This window comes from Pithys albifrons, chromosome 6 (genome assembly GCF_047495875.1).
Source record: "Pithys albifrons albifrons isolate INPA30051 chromosome 6, PitAlb_v1, whole genome shotgun sequence".
In the NCBI taxonomy this organism is placed as follows: Eukaryota; Metazoa; Chordata; class Aves; order Passeriformes; family Thamnophilidae; genus Pithys; species Pithys albifrons.
Window position 1 is genome coordinate 36,512,620 of NC_092463.1, and position 26,896 is coordinate 36,539,515.

The 26,896-nt window shown below is 41.4% G+C and overlaps 1 protein-coding gene across 9 annotated transcripts in view; it reads left to right on the forward strand.

Annotated features, from left to right (window-relative positions):
• SIPA1L1 (signal induced proliferation associated 1 like 1) overlaps positions 1 to 26,896 on the forward strand; it is a 211,992-nt gene that overhangs the window by 111,448 nt on the left and 73,648 nt on the right. For all 9 annotated transcript variants that reach the window (XM_071558228.1, XM_071558232.1, XM_071558225.1 and 6 more), the window contains one exon: positions 24,457 to 26,269. In XM_071558228.1, coding sequence (XP_071414329.1) covers positions 24,772 to 26,269 — 1,498 coding nt within the window. In that variant the 5' untranslated portion in view covers positions 24,457 to 24,771. The remainder of the gene's footprint in view (positions 1 to 24,456; positions 26,270 to 26,896) is intronic.

Sequence of the window (26,896 nt, forward strand, 5' to 3'; positions counted from 1 at the left end):
CTCATGACTCTGTAGCAAGCCATCTCTGTGTTACTGAACCAGGGCAAAGAATGTACGTATGGCCAGACTTGACGAACGCAGATTTGGGAAGGGCTCTCCCCACGTGGGTGTGCCCTTCCAGCCTGTGCAGTAGATTTTCTAGGTGAGGCTCAGCGTGTGCAGAACTGGCCCCACCGTTTAAGTCGAGGTCCATTTGCCACGGCTGAGCGAGCTCGGGCAGTGACGGTGAAGTCCTCGGGACTGTCACAGCACCCAGTACTAACTGAGACTGACCCTGCTGAGCATCCGAGATCTGAGGGGATGGAATGGCAGGGAGGCATTGAACTGCCAGGGGATAGTCCCACTGAGACTCAAACTCAGGTCCTTGGGATTCAGAGTCCAGAGTGCTCTCCTTTACACCACGGGACCGCCCCGGCTGCCAGGGCAAAGAATACACTTGTGCAAAAGGCAGAGAAAAGTTTTAGTTTCATGCTGTTCTCCAGTTTCAGTGGGGTTTTTCTTTCTTGCTGCAAGTTCTCTGTCGACATAGCTATAACTGCTTGAGATACCACAGCCTTTAATGACTTCCTTGTCTCCTGACACTAACATAGTAGTAGAACTAGTGATGAAAACAGTACAGTGGTACTAAAAATTGAACCTAAAAAGGAATGTGGCATGATATGTAGGAGGATTAATGTCCCAATTCTAGTGCGTTCTTATGTCTCACTTAGTAGAATAAAACAATATTCTTATAATTTGGAAGTAATAGAGGAGAAGGCTACATTTGCAACTCACTACTCCTTCTTTTAAATATGTGGTTTTCATGTTTTTATTTTTGATTTTTACTTGGTAAGTGAATCAGAGTAATTCTGCTATCTGTTTTGAAAGTCTTTGATACATTCCAAAATGCATCCATAGGAAGGAGCATAGAAAGAAAACCAGTTGCTGTACAGGTTGATAGAACCATTGACTAAAGTCTCTGTCTCTACTTCACAAAAACCCCCGCATAGTATTCTTGATTTATAAATGTGTGTACACTTGTATTCGTCAAGGATATAGAAATCAATTTTGACCCTTAATTTTGGAGAAAAAGGAAATAACATTGTGGTTTGGAGGTAAGGGGAAGGCAACTGGAAATAAATTTATGTAATTACATTGAATATACCTGCATGTTTGCTTCTTAAATGGAAGATGAGCTTGTGGATTGTTTCACACTAGATTTTTCTCAGTCTTACATTAATGTTTGACACCACCTTCCTTTCTTCCTATATATGTCAACTAAAAAGATACAGAAGGGACCCCTGTCCTGAAGAGAAATCCTGTCTTGGTTTGAGGGGAAAAAACCAAAATGTTTTACCCACAAGCAGGGGAGGGGCCTCCTCCTCAATAATCACACCACTCTTTATCAAATTTAAGAAAAGGAATTTTAATACAAGAAGGATAACTGCTATATATATATATATATATATGTAAACAGACTAGTGCAACCCACTTCCCCAACACCATAAGAGGAAAAAAAAAAAAACAACAACAACAAAACCCAGCAGGTTTTCCTCCGGGAGAAAAGGTTATACTTAAGTGTCCTTGTCACAGCCCGCTGGCTGCAGAGTGAGTTTCAGTCCGTCTCCAGCGAAACAGACGAGCAGTGGGCTTTCAGATGGACTCAGTCTCTTTCCCCTGTGTTCCCCGTCCAAGAAGCAGAAAGGTACGAGCAACCAGCAGCAAATCCAAGGCAGGTAGCAGCACGGCAGGAAAAAAGTAATCCGAAGTAGGCAGCGGCAAGACAGCCAGGCTAAAACCCCAGCAGTAACCAGCAGGGCAGCCTGCCTCCTTGGAGCCCCCACTCCCCCGTTCCGCCGAGCCAAGACTGAGGAGAATATCCAAAAAAAAACCAAAAGAGACAAACCTGCCCCCACCCCAGCGATCACAGTTAACTACTTCTTTTGTTAACCGCTGGTCTGGGCAGTTAAGTGGCAGGGGAGAGAATTTACATAATAATCCCAAACTACAACATTATCCACCCCTAAATTCTCTTCCATGCCGATACTCTACATTAAACTTAAATTTTCTTTCAAATAATTAAGTGTTTACAAATACAGTAATATGAGTCGTTTACCCAGAGATAAGTTCCCCTTGAGGTACACATCGTGTCTCTCCATCTTCCTGCATCACCCACCAGGTGGAACCAGATCCTTGAGCAAAGACAACCCCACGAATGGGTTTGCCTTTGCCTGAGGCAGGGTTGATCCAGACTGTTTTCCCTAGCATACCTCTCAGGTGTATTACAGGGACTTTGTCTCCATCTACAGTGTGAAGGGGTTCTGATTGGGCAGGGCCGGCTCGATTGACAGAGCCTCTAGTGTTGACTAGCCATGTAGCCTTTGCTAAGTGTTGATCCCAGTGTTTGAAAGTCCCTCCACCCAACGCCTTCAAAGTGGTTTTCAACAGTCCATTACACCGCTCAACTTTCCCGGCAGCTGGTGCATGGTAGGGGATATGATACACCCACTCAATGCCATGTTCTCTCGCCCAGGTAGCAACTAAGCTGTTTTTGAAATGAGTTCCATTATCTGACTCAATTCGTTCTGGGGTGCCATGTCGCCACAGCACTTGTTTTTCCAGGCCTAGGATGGTGTTCCGAGCAGTGGCGTGAGGCACTGGGTGTGTCTCCAGCCACCCTGTGGTTGCTTCCACCATGGTGAGCACATAGCGCTTGCCTTGGCGGGTCTGTGGCAGTGTGATGTAGTCAACCTGCCAGGCCTCCCCGTACTTATACTTATCCCAGCGTCCACCATACCACAGGGGCTTCACTCTCTTAGCCTGCTTAATGGCAGCACATGTCTCGCAGTCGTGGATAACCTGAGAGATAATGTCCATGGTTAAATCCACCCCTCGGTCTCGTGCCCATTTATAAGTGGCATCTCTGCCCTGATGGCCCGAGGCATCATGGGCCCATCGAGCCAAGAACAGCTCTCCCTTGTGCTGCCAGTCCAGATCTGTCTGTGATACTTTCACTTGCGCAGCTCGGTCTGCCTGTTGGTTGTTGAGATGTTCCTCATTGGCCCGATTTTTGGGTACGTGTGCGTCTACGTGGCGGACTCTCACAATCAGCTTCTCTACTCGGGTGGCAATATCTTGCCATATGTCGGCAGCCCAGATGGGTTTCCCTCTGCGTTTCCAATTGGTTTTCTTCCATCGGTCTAACCATCCCCAGAGAGCATTGGCCACCATCCATGAGTCGGTGTAGAGGTAAAGCTTTGGCCATTTCTCTCGTTCAGCAATGTCCAGGGCCAACTGCACGGCTTTAAGCTCTGCAAACTGACTCGACCCACCTTCTCCTTCAGTAGCTTCTGCAACTTGTCGTGTGGGACTCCATACAGCTGCTTTCCATTTGCGATTAGTCCCTACAATGCGACAGGAGCCATCGGTGAAGAGGGCGTAGCGTATTTCCTCTTTTGGCAATTGATTGTATGGTGGAGCTTCTTCCGCACGTGTCACCTGCTCTTCCTCTTCATCTGCTAGACCAAAATTTTCACCTTCAGGCCAGTTTGTGATGATTTCCAGGATCCCAGGGCGATTTGATTTTCCTATACGGGCGCGCTGCGTAATCAGGGCAATCCACTTGCTCCAGGTAGCATCAGTGGCGTGATGTGTAGAGGCAGCCTGTCCTGACAACATCCACTTCAGCACTGGTAGTCGAGGTGCCAGAAACAGCTGTGCTTCTGTGCCAATCACCTCTGAGGCGGCTTGGACTCCTTCATAGGCGGCTAGGATCTCTTTCTCTGTGGGGGTATAGTTGGCTTCAGATCCTCTGTAGCCTCGGCTCCAGAATCCAAGTGGTCGGCCTCGAGTCTCACCAGGCACCTTCTGCCAAAGGCTCCAAGACAGGCCATTATTCCTGGTGGCGGAGTAGAGCATGTTCTGTATGTCTGGTCCTGTCCTGACTGGTCCAAGGGCTACAGCCTGAGCAATCTCATGCTTGATCTGGTCAAAGGCTTGTTGCTGCTCAGGGCCCCAGTGGAAATCATTCTTCTTACGGGTTACCAAGTAGAGAGGGCTTACGATCTGACTGTATGCTGGGATATGCATCCTCCAGAACCCTATGGCACCCAGGAAGGCTTGTGTTTCCTTTTTGCTGGTAGGTGGAGACATTGCTGTGATCTTATTGATGACTTCTGTTGGAATCTGACGGCGTCCATCCTGCCACTTCACTCCCAGGAACTGGATCTCTTGGGCTGGTCCCTTAACCTTACTCCGTTTGATGGCAAAGCCAGCTCCCAAAAGGATCTGGATGATTTTCTCTCCTTTCTGAAAAACCTCTTCTGCTGTGTCCCCCCACACAATGATGTCATCAATGTATTGCAGGTGTTCTGGAGCCTCACCCTTCTCCAGTGCAGTCTGGATCAGTCCATGACAGATGGTGGGACTGTGTTTCCACCCCTGGGGTAGTCGGTTCCAGGTGTACTGCACGCCCCTCCAGGTGAAAGCAAACTGTGGCCTGCACTCTGGTGCCAGAGGAATGGAGAAGAACGCATTAGCAATGTCAATAGTGGCATACCACTTTGCTGCCCTGGACTCCAGTTCATACTGGAGCTCCAGCATGTCCGGCACAGCGGAACTCAGCGGTGGGGTAACTTCATTCAAGCCACGATAGTCCACAGTCAATCTCCATTCTCCATCAGACTTATGCACAGGCCAGATGGGGCTGTTGAAGGGTGAGTGGGTTTTGCTGACCACCCCTTGGCTCTCCAGTTCACGGATCATCTCATGGATGGGGATCACAGCATCACGGTTCGTTCGGTATTGCCGACGGTGCACTGTCGTGGTGGCAATTGGCACTTGCTGTTCCTCAACTTTCAACAGTCCAACAGCAGAAGGACTTTCTGAGAGACCTGGCAATGAGTTCAATTGTTCAATCCCTTCTGTCTGTACAGTGGCTATTCCAAAAGCCCATCTATGCCCCTTTGGGTCCTTGAAATATCCATTCCTGAGGTAGTCAATGCCCAGGATACATGGGGCGGCTGGACCAGTCACAATGGGGTGTTTCTGCCAATCTCTCCCTGTCAAGCTCACTTCAGCTTCTAGCACAGTCAACTCTTGAGATCCCCCTGTCACCCCAGAAATAGAAATAGTTTCTGAGCCCACATGTCCTGATGGCATTAATGTGCATTGAGCGCCAGTATCAACCAAAGCCTTATACTTTTGTGGGTCTGATGTACCAGGCCATCGAATCCACACAGTCCAATAGACACGGTTGTCCCGTGCCTCTACCTGGCTAGAGGCAGGGCCCCTCTAACACTGATCCTGGTCATAGCGGTCAGAACCTTTTCTCGATGAGTACACCTGGGAGGTGCCCTCCTGTGGGTCAGATTCTTGCCCGTGGGAAACTGGGACTGCACTTACTCTCACTGACCTTCTTCCATTCTCCTTCAGTTCTTGTACTCGGGCTGCAAGGGCACGGGTGAGTTTCCCATCCCACCGTCCCATGTCTTCTCCATGTTTGGCCAGGAAGTACCACATCTCAGTTCGTGAGGTCTGTCCACTTCCTCTGGCTGGGGGGCGTCTGGCTCTGACTTCAGAGGTTCTCATTCGCACTGGTGCCACTTGGAGACTTTCCCTAATTTCCTCTCTGATCGCTTTTACCTCTGCAGGCAGCGTCTTGAGACTCTCAACCAATGTCTCTACAGCAGAAATACGGGCCTGCATTGGGCTGTGGGTCATGCTTTCATATATCCGGAGCTTATTTGCTACTGCGCCCACTGTTTCATGGTTCTCTTCCCTATACATGGATGCCAGGAAATCGGTGTATTCAGCTGGCCCCGAGCGTGAAAGGTCCCACCACATATGTGGTGTGCATCTGACCTTGTCAGGGTCATTATTGGCTTGCCCACCTCTTCCAAAAAGCACGTCCATCATTGCCATCTCCCTCAGACGTAAAATTCCTTCTTCCATCGTCTTCCAAGTCTTCCTAATATGATGTTCCTGCAGGATTTCTCTATAAACAAACTTCTCTCTTACACTCGTTAGAAGTCGTGCCCAGAGTGAAAGGGGCTTTGATTCCCTCACGAACACCTGTTCAATAGCCACGTCCTGGGCCAGAGCCCCCAAAAACCTGGCTTCAGCACCATCCAGTTGTAAGGTTTCACCCATAAGGTCCCAAACTCGGATCAACCAAGTCAGGATGGGCTCACCCGGGTGTCGAGCAATGTCTTTCCGCAAACTACGGAGATTATCAAATGACAATGACTCAGTGATGATCTCAGGCTCTGGGTCTGCTTGCTGTGGAGGTGCAGCAGCCCCCTCATCGTCTGCTGGATGGTCTAATTTGGTCTTATATTTCCTTTTCTGAATAGGGGCAACTTCCATAGGCTTGGCCTGTCCTCCTGGTTTAGCCTCATCCTTTTCTCCCTTCACTGTGGCATCAGGGGTTTTATTCTCTCGCTTTTCCCCCTTCACTGGGCTAGGTTTCTGAATGCATTCTGGAAAAACCCTGGCCCTACCTTCAAACATTCTGTAAGCTGCAGGGGTACAACCCTGCAGAAAAACCATAAAGAGCAAGATATCTCTGGCATCCAGGGAGAATTTAAACATCTCAAAAGCTGTTGTAGCAGACTTGAATGGGGAATGGACAAAGGGTTGGGAGAAGAGATTCCCCTTTGTTCCTTCCCAAGGGTCCGTACTATTATCACTGAATCCCCAGAGGTAGCAGCTTAGGTTGCGGCAGGAAAACAGCCTGGAGAGCACCACCCACATGACATCCAAAGGCATCGAATTCATGGCACCATAAATCCAGAGTAAGAACTCAATAATAATTGCGGCTATTTGAGTTTTGCTCATTGATTTGTTGATAAGACTTAAACCTGCCGCTCCTTTTGGCATGAATTTGTACCAACAAAAAGCCAATATATTATACAGGATGGTCCTGATGAACCCTAAGCTCAAGACCCACATGGTGCCACAAAATAGCAGTTATCCTTCTTTGTTTACAAGCCCCACACGTTGGGCGCCAAGAAATGTCTCGGTTTGAGGGGAAAAAACCAAAATGTTTTACCCACAAGCAGGGGAGGGGCCTCCTCCTCAATAATCACACCACTCTTTATCAAATTTAAGAAAAGGAATTTTAATACAAGAAGGATAACTGCTATATATATATATATATATGTAAACAGACTAGTGCAACCCACTTCCCCAACACCATAAGAGGAAAAAAAAAAAAACAACAACAACAAAACCCAGCAGGTTTTCCTCCGGGAGAAAAGGTTATACTTAAGTGTCCTTGTCACAGCCCGCTGGCTGCAGAGTGAGTTTCAGTCCGTCTCCAGCGAAACAGACGAGCAGTGGGCTTTCAGATGGACTCAGTCTCTTTCCCCTGTGTTCCCCGTCCAAGAAGCAGAAAAGGTACGAGCAACCAGCAGCAAATCCAAGGCAGGTAGCAGCACGGCAGGAAAAAAGTAATCCGAAGTAGGCAGCGGCAAGACAGCCAGGCTAAAACCCCAGCAGTAACCAGCAGGGCAGCCTGCCTCCTTGGAGCCCCCACTCCCCCGTTCCGCCGAGCCAAGACTGAGGAGAATATCCAAAAAAAAACCAAAAGAGACAAACCTGCCCCCACCCCAGCGATCACAGTTAACTACTTCTTTTGTTAACCGCTGGTCTGGGCAGTTAAGTGGCAGGGGAGAGAATTTACATAATAATCCCAAACTACAACAAATCCATACTGCTAAGATGTCTGTTTCTGTTTTGGCTAGTGACTTCATCAGAGAAGTGGTGCTCAGCATGCTGCATACCATAGTAGTGTGTTCTCTGAACAAAGGGAATAATTGAATCTTTTCTTGCCCAAAGGAAGGTTTGTAAAGCGACTTGTAGGAACTCTGCATTTTTGTAGTGTCCTCAGCTTGGCAATCATAAACCTTTAACCTGACATCATGCAAGTGTTGGAAAAAGACTTTAAAAATTTCTCCAAGTATCTAAGAGTGCAGAAGAGTAACTTAGGTTTCTACTATATGTGAAATTACTTCAACTGCAAAATACAGTAGTACAGTACTGTCTGTTTACTTATGTTCTGGTTTGAAATAGTAGTGTGGTTAATAAATTATTTATATTGCCAGTTCATGCATAAAAATGCTGTTTCTTCCTAAAGAGTTGCTTTCTCCCCACTCTTGTTCCAAGCGTGTTTCATTTCGTGCAAGTATTTCAAGGTATCCAATGAATCTCTGCATGCACCAATGGCTTCTCTGCCCTTTTTCTCCTCTGCTGATTGACTATCGGAATTGTGTGCTAATACAGCCTCTCTGCTGGAAGTTAGGTTGTTGATCTAAAATAATATTTGTAACAATAAATACCTTGGAAGTATAGCACTTTGCTGCTGCCCCTTCTCATTATCAGTCAGCATCTGTTCAGACTGCTCACCAAATTGTTACACCTGAAAAACAGTACAGGAATTTGTTATTCCACAAATTCATCTCCCACAAATGCAGGTCTCATTTTTTTGCCTGTCTGTATAGAAATTCCTGTATATCAGTGATGATAAAGGTGTATTTGTATAGCATTTCAAGTACATGCAATTTAGCCACTGTGCTGATACATAACTGTTTCAGTTAAATAATTTTCTTATTAATATTTTAAATAGCTTTGTATTTAAGAACTTTTCATTTTAGTTTTTAAAACTGGAAACTAATCTCTCTGAGTGTACTCACTGCCTTCACAAATAGTAGTCATGATTGTTTCTCAAACTTTTGCATAATCTCTGCACTGAGCATTGCCTTCTGTCTTTATCAAATTCAATTTTAGGTCTCTGATCTGTGTTCTTGATGCTTTTGTTTATTTCTGTGAATATGTCTTAAGGGAACTCGGACCCCTTGAGCACAGGTGAGGTAGGGAGGGATGTGTTATGGTGGATGTGAGTTGGGTTATGCTAGTGTCATTAGTGCTTTGGGTTAATGTACTGCATCAGGAAGTGTAGCAAAATAGTGTTCATAAAATGGTAATAAATGAAACTTTTGAATTACTGTTGTTGTAGTTTAACCCCAGGCAGCAGCCAAGCCCCCAACAGCTGCTCACTCACTGCCCCACCAGTGGGGCCAGGGGGAGAATCAGAAGGGTAAGAGCCAGAAAACTCATGGGCTGAGGTAAAGGCAGTTTAATAGGGAAAGCAAAAGCCATGAATGCAAGCACAGCAAACAAGGAATGAATTCCCTGCTTCCCATGGGCAGGCAAGTGCTCAGCCATCCCCAGGAGAGCAGAGCCCCATCACGTGAAATGGCTACTTGGGAAGACAAACGCCATCACTCCAAACGTCCCCCTTCGTCCTCCTTCTCTCCCCTTTCTATACTGAGCATGGTGGTGTATGGTCTGGAATATCCCTTAGGCCAGTGTGGGTCACCTGTCCTGGCTGTGTCTCCTCCCAGCCTCCCATGCACCCTGCACCTCCTTGCCAGTGTGACTGTACCGAAAGCAGAAAAGGCCTTGGCTCTGTGTGAGCTCAGCAATAACAAAAACATCTCTGTAATATCAACCCATACCAGCCACTGAGAAGAAAATGAATTCTACCCCAGCCAAAACCAGCACACTGTACTTCAAAATAATGTTCTTTCTAAAATATAATACACTCCACCAATCATTTATGGTTACAGAATATTCTGAGTTGGAAGGGATCCACAAGGATCATAGAGTCCAACTCTGAAATCCCTTTTACAAATTCTTTAGTTAGATAGTATTGTCTTAATTAACTTTGGGTATATAATTTAAATGAAAATACAGTGCTAAGTAAGAACTGAATAATTAAAATCCTCTTCCGTTCATCAAAATTTTTTTTTCTGAATCTGTACTAGGAACAGGAATAGTTTTCACAAATATGTAACCAGGCTCAATAAAACCTAATCCTCGCAGCAGCAGTAATCATCATATTCAGTCCATGAAGTGAAATGAACTGGAGAATTTTAGCATCATATAGCTGAGATTATTACATATACTCAAAGGGATGTTCTTCCATGGTTCCCAGATGCTTTAATCTCTCAGTGATCATTTGCAGGATCAGTGGAAGGAGATCCATTGGCTTAATTTTCGTATGTATTTGCACTAATGTAGCAGCATCCGAGTTTCTTTGCATGTGACTTTCATGCAGCTTACATTATGCCTTTTTTCTCTCCTGGCACTTTCTTGCTTAGTTCACATTCCACATATACTCACAACTAGAATATTTTCTCATGCTATACTTTGAACTTACCACTTTCGTCCTTGAAGTTAAGTAAAATAGAATTAGTTGGAATTAATGCAATGACTTTGTATGAGGGGGAAGTTATTATACCAGTTCTAAAATGACCTTGTTTGAAAAATGGCAATATCAGTCTGTTCCCAGTGCACTGTTTGCACAGTTAATTTAGAATATGATTTTTTTATTTATCAGTTATGCAGTACTGTGGCATGGTAGCAGTGCCCAGCTCTGTAACATCTCCTAGTGTATGCAGATTTTTCAGATTAAGGTAGGTACTGTTGCTGGTATATAATGTATTTTTCACCTTGAAATCTAATCTTTGTGTTCTCTTTTAGAAAGCAAGCTTTGTAGTGAAATTTGAAGTAGTTTCACATTTAGTAGCTGTGATAAATGAATAACACTAGAGAAAAGGAGGTATTAAGTTTCTTGTTTTCCAAGGAACATCCTTTTTCTCCACTGTTTATTTTGTTGTTATTCACTTCTTCTGAGTGTTAAAATAATCTTGTACCATTCCACTCTTCTGTCTTCTATTTACGTCTTGCTGTTACCTCCCATGGCTTTGTGAGAAGGTTTTCTCTTGGTGAGCTGTGGGTGGAGGGGGCCACTCCAGCTCATGTTGGCCTAGAGAGAGTGGTTTTGTAGACTCTTATGTATGATCATGGAGAACAGAGCCAAAGTCTCCTCTAGAGGACAATTCAGGGAAGACTCGACTTAAATGTTGGTGGTTTAGATTCACAAGGCTTTTAGGGAAAGAACTTCTGTTCGAGCAGTTGCTGTGATAGGAGAAGTCCTCAAGCTAGTTTTGGAAATAACCTGTTTAGATGTAGTCCTGATGCTGCATTGCATATGCTTGCAGACTGCCAAAACATGAAAATGCTTATCTTTTTGCTTTGACAGATGGTCTTGTGAACAGTTTAAATGAGGCCCTTAAATGAATATTTTGAAGTTAACTTACTTTTGAAAGTTATTTACTTTCCAGAAGCTGTGTTAGTCTCTCCTAGTTAGTCTATAGTATAGCTTCCCAGACATTTCCTATTATGTTCCTTACCTTTTGGTTTGCTTTGAGGTTTTTTCCCCTCAAATTGTTGGCTCTTCTGAGTGAATGACCCTTTTTTAAAGCCCCTGCATTGAAGTCCGCATGTGGATTTTGAGAGATACATTTGCAACACAGAATAGCCAAGGTTTTAAGGCAACAGCCAGTGCAACTCTAACAGTCTTTAAGTGCTTTGCTCCTGCTTTTCTTCTGAAATGGTAAAAGGAAAAGCATTTATTCTTTAAGCTCATTTTGCTTATTAATAACACCTAATACTCTAATTTTAGATAAGAATAAAGCAAGACCTGTTCTGAATCAGGTAAGTGCTGTATCTGTTTGTATAGAAGAAAAAAGAGCAAATAGTTGTCCATCTAAAGCTATGTTTTCCCAGTTTTCAGAAGTCTGATTGAAGAACTTCCTCAGCTTCATGTTGAACTATTTACACTTGAAGCCTCTCATGACATTTTTAGTATATGAACTTAACTGACCTCTTTTTCTTCTAAGTTTTGCATCCATAAGTAATGGTTATGATTTATAATTAATTATGCATATTTGTTGGTTGCTGTATAGAAATTTTCTGTTTCTACAGTAAGAGAACTGTTTGTAATATTTTAGTGGACATACCATGGCTTTGTAGCACATGACTTCCCCCCACCTCTTTCAGAAATTAAAAAAAAAAAAGTACAACAGTCTAAAGATTAAAGATCTATGTTTTTTCACTGTATAATTTCTTCCAGTAATTGTACTTTTTTGTTTTCATAAAAAAATAATTCAAATTTAATTCCTCTTCTGAGGTAATGAGCTACTGAAGAATATTAGAAATTGTGTAAGTTTAATTTCAGAGAGAGTTTATTAATGCCTCACACTTTATATGTTTGAAATTTGCAACTAAAATGATTGCTTATCCTCAGGACAACTTCTGGCAAGTGTGTATAAAAGTACAGGTGAGCAGAAATTAATCCAAATGCTTTACTTGGAAGAAAAACGAATATTTTCATTATAAAAGTTAGTATTTTGTAACACTTCTGTGATCTTAGGAAACTATGCACACCAGGCAGTTTTAAAACTGTGATATTATTTTGAAAAATAAAAAATTGACTCACTGAATTTGGTGAATGATGACTGTATGGTTAGCATGAAGGACAAAGTGGTGGAAAAAAAGAAGTATCTGTAGAACTAGCCGTGCAATGTTTTTAGGTGTAACAGCTCTTTGTCTTGTTTAACTTACTGCAAATAGATTTGTCTGCTGTAATCTCAGTGCTGCACTCATGGTAGGCTTGAGGATTAGAGGAGTTTTAGTGAGGGTTACAACCCAAACAGAGTCAATGAAGTCTGCCTATTTTTTCATTTTTATTTTTCCTTTCCCCTCCAACCCTCTTCCGAACTCATATTTGCACATAAGAAAGCTTAGTTACACTGGCATGTTTCTGTAAAATCCTAGAGACTTAAACTTATGTAAGTTTTGAAGAGGATTTCCTTCAGTGGAAGGATAAATTATTTTTTTTGAGCTCTGGTTTCCCCATCTGCTTGGCTTTATCGGTTGTTGGAAATCTCCCTTCTCAGCAGGTCTGTAGCAATTCAGCAATTGCCCTGCTGGCAGTGAAGGGCTTTTGTTTTGTCTCATCTTGAGAGAGAGAACACATCTCACATTTCTATTTAGATTCAGAAGCTGTGCCTTGACACCCTGTGACTTACTAGTGAAATAATGGTAACACAAGTGTTCTTTAAAAGTGTGTAGAATCTGAATTTTAGAAATCTGCTGCTGTCACTCTCTGTGCACTTGCAAAGCACTGATTTAAGTGTGACATTAGTATGTTTACTTGTGTTCAAACCCCCCATTTTAGGGGTAGATTTTGTGAAGGATGTTTGTCAGAATAGACCCTGCACTGCTGCCGTTGGAACCAAGGGCAAATTTTGCATTATAATGAAGGCTGAGCATTGCTAACACCAGACTGTTTACTGAATCAGCTTGTCATAAGACACAGCCATTTTTCTGAAAGCTTTTGCCCAGAAAACATTCCACGTTTCTGTGTAGAAAGATAAGTTGCTTTCAACAGTGATGGTATCACTTAACAGAGTTTCAGTAACGGAAGGAGGTATGAAATCATCCCATGAAATCAAGGGTGAATGAAATCAAGACCTAATTTCTTTTGAAATGTAACAAGCATATTGTGGAGCACAGGTATGATCCCTTTCTGATCAGAAATCCTACCAAGAAATGATTTGCTGTTTCACAATTGCTGACATTTTCAAGTAGTTTTCAGATCTGCCTAACAGACAATATGTGATATTGATAAAACCCCCATTTCATGGTAATAGAAAAGTAGACAAAAAAGTGTACATGCTTGAGAAAATGCAGCCCTGCATCAAAGAAGGCACATTTGGGTTTAAAGTATGGTTGTATTGCTAAAAACTCCGTAGAACTCCAAGCAGGGCTTTCAGCTTGTGAGCAGCAGATGTGGCTCCAGCTGATGCAGTGGAAGTCATCTTGGCTCCATGTCAGCAGGGAGGTGCATTAGCCTTCAGAGTCTGCTTTCTGGAGGGGAGCTGCAAGGACCTGGGGGTTGCAGTGGCAGGTGGAGCTGAGGAGGATTCTGCAAGTGTCACCATCCTGAGCATAGGGAGGAGCTGCAGCCTTTATACTGATGCACAGTTCAGGCCAGTTCCTGTGGTTTAAAATTGGCAGTGATGGCTTTTGTGAAGTCGTGCATGACTGGGGAAAGTCATCCCACATATATACACATCAAGGGTGAAAAGTTGTACAAGAACAGCATTTGTCTTTTTCAGAAAGGGTTAAGAAACATTCTTGCTGAACTGTTACCAACGTGACTTTATGTGATGAACCATAATCAGAAATAGTATGCAAGCCTGATTAAGGCTGTTGATGCAGTGAAACAGGAATACACCCACACATGTACTTTCCATAGGTAATTTGCTTTTGAAGGTTTAGTATTGAAATCTAAATTATTTCGAATCTGTTTTCATTTTATGAAATGTTTTTCATGCATGTGAACCAAGAACAGATTTGGATATTTCCTTTTACTGGCCATTACAGGGGAAAAAATTATGTGAGGCAGGAAGACTTTTCCATCATCCTTAGTTTTGAATGCAAAAACCTTAATTAGATATGCTCTGGACTGTGTTTGGGATTCAATTAGAAAGAGGTAGGTTTATTTTTCATGTCTCTTCAAGTTATTGTACCCCAATTTACAGAGAAGTTAATTAAATCCTATAAAGAATAAATTGGGTCTTGAGCTGGAGAAGCAGTTGATAAAAGACCTGCATGGACAGGTAGGCAGGTCAGACACACACAAGCTTCCTTACACTTTGAGACAACTGGTAGATGTAAAGATGCCTGGATGAAGTGCCAGTGCTGTTGGCATATGTGTGCTTGTAATGCACTGATTCTTATTTAAATTGCAAAGTGTGTTTTGTAGGTGTCACTGCCACCTTGCTTGCTCTTTCCAGTTTGTATCCTGATTTGCCAGCTTGAGTGTCTGGATTCATGACTAGAATTGCTTATTTTGCTTCCCCCGGTGTTGCCGTTTGGCACAGATCATTTTACACAATGGGTTTTGCACATACTTTGCACAATCCCTCCTGAAGAGTTGATGTATGTGACCAGCTTGGTATTACTTTCCTTTTGTAGTTGCTGGAGATAACTCTCTGCCTTTAGTGGGTGACTCATATTGCTGCCTTTACAATTTAAGTGCAGTCTATTTGGATGTTTTCAATTGATTTTGTTACATAGTCTATGGTAGGACGGTAGAACATAACGTACCTACATCAGCAAACCAAAGAGTGTCATCTGTCTGTTGGGCACTGCTGAGATACCTACACAAGAGAGAATTTCTAAATAACCTTTCTCAGTTTTCCTCATGTGAAGAGTTCTTCCTCTTTTTAAATCCGACCTGAACACCCACTCGTAGCACAGTGCTCACAAGAAATGAAACAATGAATTATTTATATCTAGCTTTATTATTTTCTAAGCAGTAAATGTGACATTCATACAGTATGCAGATTTCTGCTGAGTAACTGCATGTTTTGGCAGGTAATGTTTTTTCTTTCTACATTGTTTTATTCACCACTGTTGGCACTTGCAGCATTTAAGGTGCAGCATAACAATTTATGTGCAGCCAGTCTGGCTTTTGCCTTGTGTTTTTGTGTACATTCCCATATGCAAAAGAAGAGTGACGTTGGAATATTCATTCATTTAGCAAAGTCCAAGGCTTGTGTGGTTGTACTCTGTTCCCTGCTAGGTTTTTGGAGCTGTTTGCAGGTTTATACATCATTCTTTTGCATTTCACATTGAAAGCTTCAGACATCTTTTTCAGTTATTAGGGTGATAGCATTAGTGTCTGAAACACACTTATCTGTATCACCTGGTGACAGAGCACCTCGTGCTCAGAAGTTCTTGTCAGTTGTTTCCAGGTCCCATCTGTAATTTTCTATATGTTTTCAAACAGTGTTCCTTTAAGTCTTAATTTTAAAGGAAAATTGACAAAAGCTATATAGAGTCTTATGTGGAAGTTGATCTCTTTATTCCTTGGTATCCATGAAAGATGGTATTTTGGAAAATAAATGTGTAATACATATGTTTGGAAAATAAATGTGGTTGTCAGGGACAAAAAGCTCTTTATATGTTTTTTCTCTCAAAAACAGGAAAGTGAATTATCCCCAGGGATCTCTGATGACATGCCTGCTTATGTTATATAAGAGTTAGAGAAGCCTAAAAGGCTTTTTTTTTTTTCTGGTGGATTTATGGTTCCTCATAAGTTTAGATTTACACACCATCTAAGCAGCTAAGATGGTTTTCTTTTTTGGTCTGTTTGTTGACTGTGTTTAGCTCTGAATAAAACCAAGCTAGTAAACAAATGTCCTCCATGGACAAAGACCACAACAATCTTTTTTGTTTAAATGAACATCTTCTATTACACCAGAGGACTGAGAAAGGTTGCCTTAAGCAAGAATTATGTGACTCACTGAATCTGTTGCCATACCTTCTGTGTGAGCAATTTAATTGAAGAAAAATGCTGTTTTGTCTGGTTATTGGTTTTGTTTGCTTCTATGGATAAAGTAGGCTTCAGAAAACACAAAATGTGGTTTGAGGAAGAAGACTGTGCCCAGTGTTCAGTTCCTGCCTTTGGGGTGTGGGGGGTTTGGAGAAATTCAGTGTGCAGTAATCCATCAACATCACTGAAATAGTGGTCTGGATGTTTGCTAGTGGTAATGATTTTAGAATCCTTTGCAAATTAAGGCACAACTAATTTTGAAGCCTGTTTCAGAAGGACAGCAGAGCTTGGCTTGTAAATGGGATTGCATGTCTGTGATTTAAATGATTGCAAAGTGTGAAGCTGATGCTCTAAGAGAAAAATGAAAAGAATGGAAAACATGAGAAGGTGAAGAGTTGTTGAGAATTATTCTTGCTTTCATGTAAAATCTTTTGCTTACTAATTTTTTGTTTTGTGTTCTGAATATCTGAATAAGAACACAATTACAACTTTTTTTCTTTACACCCTTTCTTTTAATCTATTTTTATTATTTGAGTGGGTCTATTTATTTTTGGTTTTTTGTTTATCGCCGCATGTAGATCACGTTCTTTACACTGATATACCAGTATGGTTTTGAGAGCTTAGCAGCATAGTAATATAAAACTTGTAATTGCCAAAAATAAATTGGCATATTGATGAAAAGAATATTACTGAGTATTTAGCTTTGTTTTCCAAAAGGATTTATAGTGGAAATCTGTAGAGGGTTCTCAGCTGAATGCATTTTAGTTTGAATGTTCCAATTGTCTACAACCATAATTTTTAAAAAAACAATTTTTTTTGCACATTTTTGCTTAAAAATCAGTATCTCCCTTTAAAGTTTTTAATTTACTTCTTTTCTTGGCATTGCACACTTGACTGCATGTGGCAGTCATTTGAAATGGAAACTGCTGTCCTTCTTGCAAGGATTATTTGAGGATTACAAGCTCCCTTATCTCCTCAAACATGTGAACTGGTAAAAGGATCTCTTTCATACTCTGTCTAATTCTTATATGGCTTTATAGTCTGGACTGTGATTTTCAGTATAATTATTTTTATGCTGCCTTTACTTGGCTGAAGTTTGAATAAACAAAATACTTAGAAGATTCCTGCTTCAGAGCCTATCCCAGGTTTTTAGGTTCTGTAATTCAAAATATCCTGAAAATTTCGTGAGTCTGGGTTTAATTTTGTTTTCTTCATGTAACAGTAGTGAATGGAAATTCATTAAGCCTGTAAACCCCTAGTAGTTGTGGGAACTCTGTTTAAATGACATGAGGATTAATTACCACATTTGTTTATGTTATATTTTTGTACTTCTGTCTAGAGAAGCTTTTGAGAGATAACATTAACATCTTGTCTGTAAATATATGTAGATGTATGTATATGTACCTACACACAAAAGCAGAACATCTGTGTTAGGGGAAAAATATTTTGTCTTCAAGTCTTTGTCATGAAAGAGTACCTTTTTTTTAATATACAGGAACTGTAATAGACTCAAGTAATGATCTACTCTGTATTTTCACATCAGCAGATACAGAAGCAAATCCATTGAACACCTATTAGTTAGTTGGAAGCTTGAATAAATACCTTGAAGAGATGCTTAGCTCTCTTTTGGGGGTCTTTTGTTGAGGAAGTAAACTGAGGTCTGAAATTGGAATCTGATGTGTTTGTTCTGCCCTGTGTGGGAGCCGTGGCTGAACAGGCTGCAGGCAGAGGGTCCCAGGGTTAAGGAGGAAGGATTGTGGAAGGTGTTTTCTGACAGTGTCAGAGTGAAAACAAGCAGTATGGGACTGGCTGCTGGAGGGGCCTGGGGCACAGGCAAAGGGGTGATGGTGAAGCAGGAACTGATGAACATGTCTGGTAATAATCCCCTCTCCAGCACTGCAGCAGTACCTTTAAAGGAGGAGCAATAGTTGCAAGAGCATCTTTTTCAGGAGTGTGTGTGAATATGAAACACTCTCTAGGTGATTAATATGGAGGTTGTTGGAAATAAAGCCTATTAATTTTAAGTAAAATTTAACTTTCCGTTCTGAAAAGCTGCTTTTGTTTCTCCTTTACACGTATGACTTCAGGCTCAATCAGCCTATGGAGAAATAGTACTGTTTGAAGGTTTGAGTGCTGGTTGAGTTTCATGAAGGCAACAGAACAGTTCTTGGCAATTCTTTTGGCAAATCATTAATTTAGGGAGGAGCAACTGCAGTGATAGAGCAAAGGAATATAACAGTGTTGGGAAAAAGATCTTAAATGCTAGAAAAAGCATGGTGTTATGTTTTTTATAATCCTTTTATGAAAGTAGTGATACAGTCCAACACCTGTCATAAAAAAATACAATTAACTTTAAATTGCACTCCAGTCTACTTAGAAGAAACTGGAAGTTCAGAAGGTAGTAGGTTAAGCACTCTTTCCCCCTCTTCCAGACAGGTCTCTAACTGAACTCTGATGTTAGGGGCATGCCCAGAGGTGTGGTGATGACTGTGGGTACTGGGCTGTCAAGTGTGGCCAGCATGAATGTAGCCAGTGGTGCAGCACAGGCTGAGCTCTACCTCTGCACTGGTACCAAAGTTATGCTGGAAACAAACTCATGGCCACTCTGTAGGGGAAAGGAGGCCTTTGAGCCTTTGTGCTATTCAAGTATGAGCAAGGTGCAAACCTCAGAAAGGGTATCCATGGTACTTAGTGTAATTTACAGCTCTTACACTGAACTGCACCTATGCCAGCATGTATCAGCCCTCTTGGGGGGGCTTGTTACTTGCTCTGGGTGGTTTTTCTTTGCTTTTGGTTTGTGACTCGTAATAGGTCATAGCCTCTCAGTATCAGATGTTAGCCATTGATTAACTTGGGCACTTTGCAGTGAATTATAAGAGTCCACACACCCGGGAGAGCAGTCTGTTTCTGGAACCATTACCCAGGGATGCAGTGTAGCAATAGCTAGAAAGTGAGAAAAGAAACAGCTCTTAAAATAAGAAAAGGGACAGGTATAGATCAAACTGTACTTTGCAGTTGCTGTACCTGTGAGCTAGAATATTTTGCTCTTGTGTGTTGGCACTGGTTTAGAGTTGCTTCCTAGAGACCAAGCACTCCTTTCAAAAATAAACTGTTGTTAATAGTTTTGTTCCAGGAATAGAATGCAGTATAGCATACACTAAGATATGTCAGCATCTCTTTCACATCCTGTAAGTTAGCTTCCAGGAAAGGGATTCTGCACTTAATTAACTAGGCATGAGTTTGGGACCAAAATGGAGCAGCATGAGTGCTGGAGTAGGAATGACCATGTGCATTGCCTTTTCTCTCTGTTCCTCTCTCAGCTAAAAGGAGTTTTAAAGGGTTTGCTTCAGCGACAGTTACTAGTACACTTGAGAATTGTGATATCCATGTCTTGATTAATTGATATGAAGTGGATGTGAAAACAGAGGATGCAGTTCTGGCTTTGAGATACTGTAAGTGTTTCCATGGTGAATAATGAGTAGGAAGCCTTAGCGGAGCAAAATGTGCTGAAGTGCACAGGTGGGTCATTGCTGTCCCCTGTGTTGCTATGTCTGTCTCAATTTGAGAGCTTTTATTATGCTTCATTTCCCATCCTGTTATGTCACGAGTATTTGCCAGTGACTGCAGGAGACTGTGATTATTGAGTGTGACTTCATGGTCTCCTGCACAGGGAGGTGAGGTGGTTCTCAGTGCTCTGAGCCAGCTGATGCTTTACTGCTGTGGTTAGCAGGGCTCAGAACCTGAGGGAGCAGATTCTGCCAAGTGCCACAGCAGATGCACTCAGCTCAGTGCTCTTCTCTAGCAAGTGCACACCCCTCCAGTTGTTTCACCACATAAGCAGAGTAAGTTTGTGTTTATTTGTAGATAGGCATACTGCAAGAGTGCAGAAACTGATGGTAGTAGCTCATTAATTACTGTTATGTCCCAAAATCAATGTAACTTGCCTCAGTTCATGAATATTTTCATCAGCTACTTCAGCAGAGAATGAAGCCAAAAGAATAAAGCACTGTTAGATCTCAGGAGATCAGTACAGGTCATGATTATGTGTATGGCAACAGATGGCACACAGGGTCCTCAGAGCAGAGGTTTTCTTCTGATGGTTAAGGTGCAAGGAAACATTCAGAGAAATAGGGAGAAACAGACTTGCTGACATGTGAGTCAGTGACAGATTTTGTAGACACCATAAAAGGGGGAGGTGGAGGAAGGAGGTTGAGGTAATCTGTCTTTCATCATATGCAGAGCTGACAGTTGTCACAAACTCAGTTAACACAAAACGAGCAAGTCTTCTAAGTTCAAAAAAGTAAAACCATTAAGTTAGTAAAATACCAAACACTATTATTCAAATAGCCTTTCAGTTGGTAAAAGCTTTTGCATGAACTTTTTAACTTTCCTGCAGTTACAATGATGAAAGCAATCCTGGGAAAAAAAGGATAAAGTTAATAATAGGTAACCACATAAAACCAAGTATTTCTAAAGGCTAAATTGAATATGTCTCCTCTGAGGTATTGATGTTATGCAATTAGACATTAATTTGTACATATAATAACTTAATTGGCTGAGAAATTAATATTCCCTCCTGGGGTTTGATCTGTTACAATTCAGGTAAGAATTTGTGACGCAAATAGATAAGCTTTCATATATAAAATACTTTTCCTTGTTATAATTTATTTTTTAGTTTCAGAGAACCTGCTAGTTTTCTGGGGTTTATGACAATGCCAGTTCTTCTCCCAGCAGAAGTTAACATGGGTTGCTACCAGTAATGTGTGTGTGTGTTGTTGCACTGCATTTCCTAAGTGCCTGTATTTCAGGAAACCCCATGGAACAGAGATGATTTCATTTATATTTTTCAAAACTACTTGCTGTAAAATGTTATTCTGATTGCCTTATCCTGCAGTTTTGGGGATTTTAAAGTATCCCAGACAATATGTTGCATTTACCATCCTCTACTACATTTTACTATTTGGGGTGGAGTGGGTGAGTGGTGTGGAGGTTTGGCAAAAGTGAGACTTCCCTAGAATTTGAAAATTGATTCCTTAATTTCCAAATTTTTAATTATAGAGTGCCATTTTTAATCAGGGTTGATGGTGAAGTATGAAGTCTTTCCTCTGGAACATTATGAATCATAAATAATTTGGTGCCCCCAAATCCCTCTCTCTCCACATCAGACTATTAGAATCATTAGCACACATGATTCTACAAACTGAAGTCTCATCATGTTCCCAGCAGATAACAGAGTAATTACTAAGTCTCTTCAAGTAAGTCTCAGTTGTGGGTAAAATCACTACTTTGTAAGGAAAAAGAGCATGATCGCACAGAAACTAAAGCTAGAGAAAACTGTAACAGAAGGTCTCTGAATTGATGTTTCAGGCTTGTTCTGCTTTTCTCCATTCACCTGAAAAAGTAGTTGTTGAATTATCTCATTTGGCTACCTGGATCCAAGATAGAAACTGATTATTGTGCTGTAATTGAGGGTTATGACTGTCTTCAGCTGATTTGGGTGAGATATTTCTTCTTGATCAATTGCTTCTATTTGCTATTTCATATTCCAACGTATCTAGAAGAAATCTTGACTTGGTAGGTCTTCGTTTTTTCTTGTGGCTGACTTGAAGTGATGAGAAATAAGAAACGAAGATCACTTGTCTTAACCCACCTTTTAAGAATGATGTAGCACCACAAAACTATGTGGCAATTCATCTACAAGGACCTTTTCCTTCTGTCCTGCCTATGCATAGTGCATAAAATACTTGGTATGGGACCACTGAAAAGCATGAGCAGAACATTATGTCATGGTGCACAGTGTTTGTGATTTCCCTTCCTTGATCTGATGGTGCACAAGAAAAGATTTTTTACATGGACAGATAATGATAACAAAGGGTGGAACAGTTTTAAACTAAAAAAAAGTGGAGATTTAGCTTCAATGGTGGAAAGAAGTTCTTTATTGTTAGGATGGTTAGGCAGTGGAACAGGCTGCCCAGAGAAGTTGTGGGTGCCCCATCCTTGGAGGTGTTCCAGGCCTGACCTAGTGGATAGCATCTCTGCTCATGGTGTGGGAGATTGGAACTAGATGATCCTTAAGGTCCCTTCCAACCTGAACCATTCCATGATTTTATGATTGTAGCAACATTACAAGGAAAAGAGCTGCATTTATGTAAATGATTGTGCAAATACAGTAATACCCCAGGTGACTTGTACCATTCTTGTTATGTGTGATGCAGTCAGCTTGCATTTTAAATATTCCTTACATGTTGAGCTTTATATAAACAGCAGCTATTTCAAAGAGGAGCTGTATATGGCAAGTGAACTTGAAACATGCTGCCTTTGGAGGCAGAAAGTTCCCTGGCTTGGTATTTAATTAGTGTGGTGCACAGTATTGTAGTCCTGAGACTGCAGAAAACACTGGTTTCCCTGGAAGCGTCAGAAGCCTTGATTTGTAGACAATACTGTATTGTCAGTGCAGTGCTGGTTCAGCAGCATCTCTGCACACATTTAGCAAATATGTAAAGGCTGCGTTTTGTGTAATTGGTTCAGCCTTTGAAAATCATTAACTTCTTTGTGTTAAAGGATGTACACAGCAGTGCAAGTTTTATCTTGACAATCCCATGCTTTTGTCTTCTACCAGCAAGGATGTGTTTATGGATTGGGTTTTTTTAGCTCCTCACAGGACAGTATACAAAATGCTTTGTAATCACTTAAGTACTGATAAGGTATGGGAAAACATTTAATTTCTGTGACTTTGTAAAGCTGGATTATACAGGAGCTGTGGCAGCCAATATTTTGTTAGTCAGGGAAGTAAATGAAACTGTTCTTACTAAGTTACTTTAATGTATGTGTGTCTGTTTAGCTTTAATCTTTTTTATTGTGAACTCTCTGCAGAGGTGACACATACTTTCTGGACTATGCAGCTAATCTGCAAATAAGGCTGTGCAAAGCACAAAATAAATGTTATTGGCAGGCATTCTCTCTATTATAATTTTGTAATATTTTTGCTACTTACCTTATTTTATTAGCATATAAGTTATTCGCATTAATGGAAGAGTTGAATAGGCATTGTTAATACCTAATTGCAACCAAGAATGTATGACTTGTAAATGGTTAATTCTTTTAAATGTTTATAACTAAAATTTGGAGTCCTGATCTGGCTCCTATCTAATTTCTCAGGGAAATGTATGCTGTATGTGTCATTCAGCTGAGGAAATTAGCTTTCTACTGGTGCTTTGTAACAGTACCACTAATCAGTTCATAAGGAAAACATTGTATTTCTGTATGGAATCAAAATCTGTAAGTTTTCAGAAGGCAACTCAACAATATTTAGAAAACTCCTCACCACCATGTAACACAGCTCTTCACTTTTGAGGTGATGATCAATGGCATTTAAAAGCATATTTGTTAAAAATACTAATTATGTGTGTGCTCGTTTAAAGGTAAATCGGCAGGAGAAATGAACCCAACACAAAAGAGATTATAAGTCAGAGTTACAATTTAATGAAAATATTACAATAAATGCAATGATACGAAGAGAAATTGGTTTTAGTCCACAAACCTGAAGAGTATAACCCAGCACACTGAGGCACAAACAGAATGATGTTCATTGGCCCCTGTGCTGAGCCCCACGTGGTTCCTGTGAGTCCAAAGTAAAAAGAAGGGAAAAACCTGTTGGTGCAGATGACAGTCACAGTCTGGTCAAGAGTGGTGATCACAGTCCTGTCAAGGTTCTGGTCCTCCTCTGGATCCGACAAGTGGTCCCTGAAGTCCTCAAACCCCAAGATCATAATACCCTCAGGTTTAGGTGGGAACACCCAGTCCCTCCCCCAGGGCGGGGAGTTCCACAATGGGTGATTCACTCTATGAGTCATGGGGTATTTTGGAGTCATTGATGGCCCATTAGCAGACACGCCCCCTCAGGCTGGATGTGAAGATGCTAATGACTCCCTGGAGGGGAGTTAATCACAGCTCTTATCTCACAAGCTTCTTTAACACCCAGCTCACAACCTGAGGGGCTGGGTGTGCCCTGGGCAGCTGCTGCAAATGGTCCATTGTTAATAGTTCATGAGAAATGACCTAGAGGGTGGAGAATTCACAGCTTTGATCATCCCCTCACAGTCATAAAACTGGTCCTGGCTGCAGAACTAGGACAATGTGTAATAATTACTTTGATAGTTTTAGTTACCAAAAAAGTTATGTATTACTAAATAATTAATTATTTTATCTCTTTTTTATTCTAGGCTTAAAAGAAACATAAATGGCTGGATTACAACTCTGACATTTTGGAACACAGGTTAAAGCAATTTGAATGTATTAGAACATGGCTACTTAAAATACAGAAGTTCAAGGAAACTATTGCTTATCAAAACCTACTGAATATCTGGATTTTCTAGACATCCTGCATTTAACTGTGTCCTTAAATATCCATGATTAAGATCTCATGCAACCATTGTATATTTTGGAGACTGTTCTCCAAAAGAAAACTGTGCATTTAAAAAGCAGAAATGATTCTGTTTTCTCTTGGAAGTTACTGAGGCTGAACATACTGAAAGACCATGACCAGCTTGAAGCGGTCCCAGACTGAAAGGGCTGTTGCCACTGGGGTGTCAGTCGGAACAGATGGCACCTCAAAAGTCCACTCGGATGACTTCTATATGAGGCGCTTTAGGTCACAGAATGGCAGCTTAGGATCTGCAGTCATGGCGCCAGTTGGACCTCCTCGCAATGAAAGTTCCCACCACGTTACCTCTACCCCTGGAGTCCCCAAAATGGGAGTCAGGGCAAGGATTGCTGATTGGCCCCCAAGGAAGGAGAACATCAAGGAAACAAGCAGATCTAGTCAAGATATTGAAACGTCAAGTTGCCTTGACAGCATGTCTACTAAGAGCAGTCCTGGGAGTCAAGGAAGCTCTGTTAACCTGAATGCTAGTGATTCTGTCATGTTAAAAAGCATCCAGAGCACACTTAAAACCAAGACCAGACAATCTGAGAATCTAGACTCCAGGTTTCTTACACCTGATGGCTATCCCAGTTCCCCACGGAAAGCTCTTCGCAGAATACGACAGCGCAGCAACAGCGACATTACCATAAGTGAGCTTGATGTGGATAGTTTTGATGAATGTATTTCACCCACGTTTAAATCTGGACCATCTCTGCACAGGGAGTATGGCAGCACATCTTCCATAGATAAGCAGGGAACTTCAGGGGAAAGTTTTTTTGACTTATTGAAAGGCTATAAAGATGAAAAGTCTGATCAGAGAAGCCCATCCACATCTAAGCTTGGTGAGCTCCTGATTGCTAGTGGAAGCAAGGGTTCAGGATTCTCTCTAGATGTGATAGATGGACCTATCACTCAAAGAGAAAACCTGAGACTCTTTAAGGAAAGGGAGAAGCCACTCAAGAGACGCTCAAAATCAGAGACGGGAGATTCATCTATTTTTCGTAAGCTGCGCAATGCCAAAGGTGAAGGGGAGCTTGGGAAGTCTTCAGATCTTGAAGATAACAGGTCAGAAGATAGCATCAAGCCTTGGACTTGTCCAAAGTGTTTTGCTCATTATGATGTACAAAGTATTTTATTTGATTTAAATGAAGCAGCAATCAACAGGCATAATGTTATTAAAAGAAGGAACACCACGACAGGTGCATCTGCTGCTGCTGTAGCATCACTTGTCTCTGGACCCTTGTCCCATTCTGCAAGTTTCAATTCTCCAATGGGCAGCACTGAGGACCTGAATTCGAAAGGAAGTCTCAATATGGACCAGGGGGATGATAAAAGCAATGAACTAGTGATGAGTTGTCCTTATTTTCGTAATGAGATTGGTGGGGAAGGGGAGAGGAAGATCAGCCTTTCCAAATCTAATTCAGGTTCCTTCAGTGGGTGTGAAAGTGCCTCATTTGAGTCAACTCTGAGTTCTCATTGCACAAATGCCGGAGTTGCAGTTCTGGAAGTTCCCAAGGAGAATCTGATTTTACATCTAGACAGAGTGAAAAGATACATCGTTGAACATGTAGACCTTGGTGCATATTATTATCGAAAATTCTTTTACCAGAAAGGTAGGTAAATTTTATTTCTCCTTGAAGAGACATGCAAAATTCTGTTGATGTTTAATAGTGTTTGCAAGAATTATATATTTCTTTAATCATCAGTGCTTAAGCATGGTATGTTTTGCTGGTCAGTCCGTACTATATCAATAGTCTTTCACAGCGTTGGAGTATAACAATCTTAAGGATTTTATTACTAATATACATGACAGCAATGGCTACAAATTATAAATGTCTTTAAACACGGCTTTAGTATCCATGGGAGCGGGCCAGAGTTGACACTTGAAAGATTAAAACAAGAAAATAAGATCCTAAAATAGGAAAACTTTCTTCCCTCCATGCCAAGACTTGATGTGTGGAGGACTTAATGGAATGTGCATCTTGGAAAGTAAGCATTTCCAGTATCTTTGGACATATTAATATCTTAATCCATTTCAAAATGGAAATATTTTTCAACTAAATAATCAGTACAAAGTTAAAAATCTGTCTTCTTCACTCACTATTTTAATTACAGTCATCATTCTAGAAAGAAAATTCTAGTTTGTCAGATTTTGTAAACACAATCTAACACTATATTGATATAACCATATACACACACATAAGTGTGTTGGGATGACACCATCATGCTTGAAAATAGTA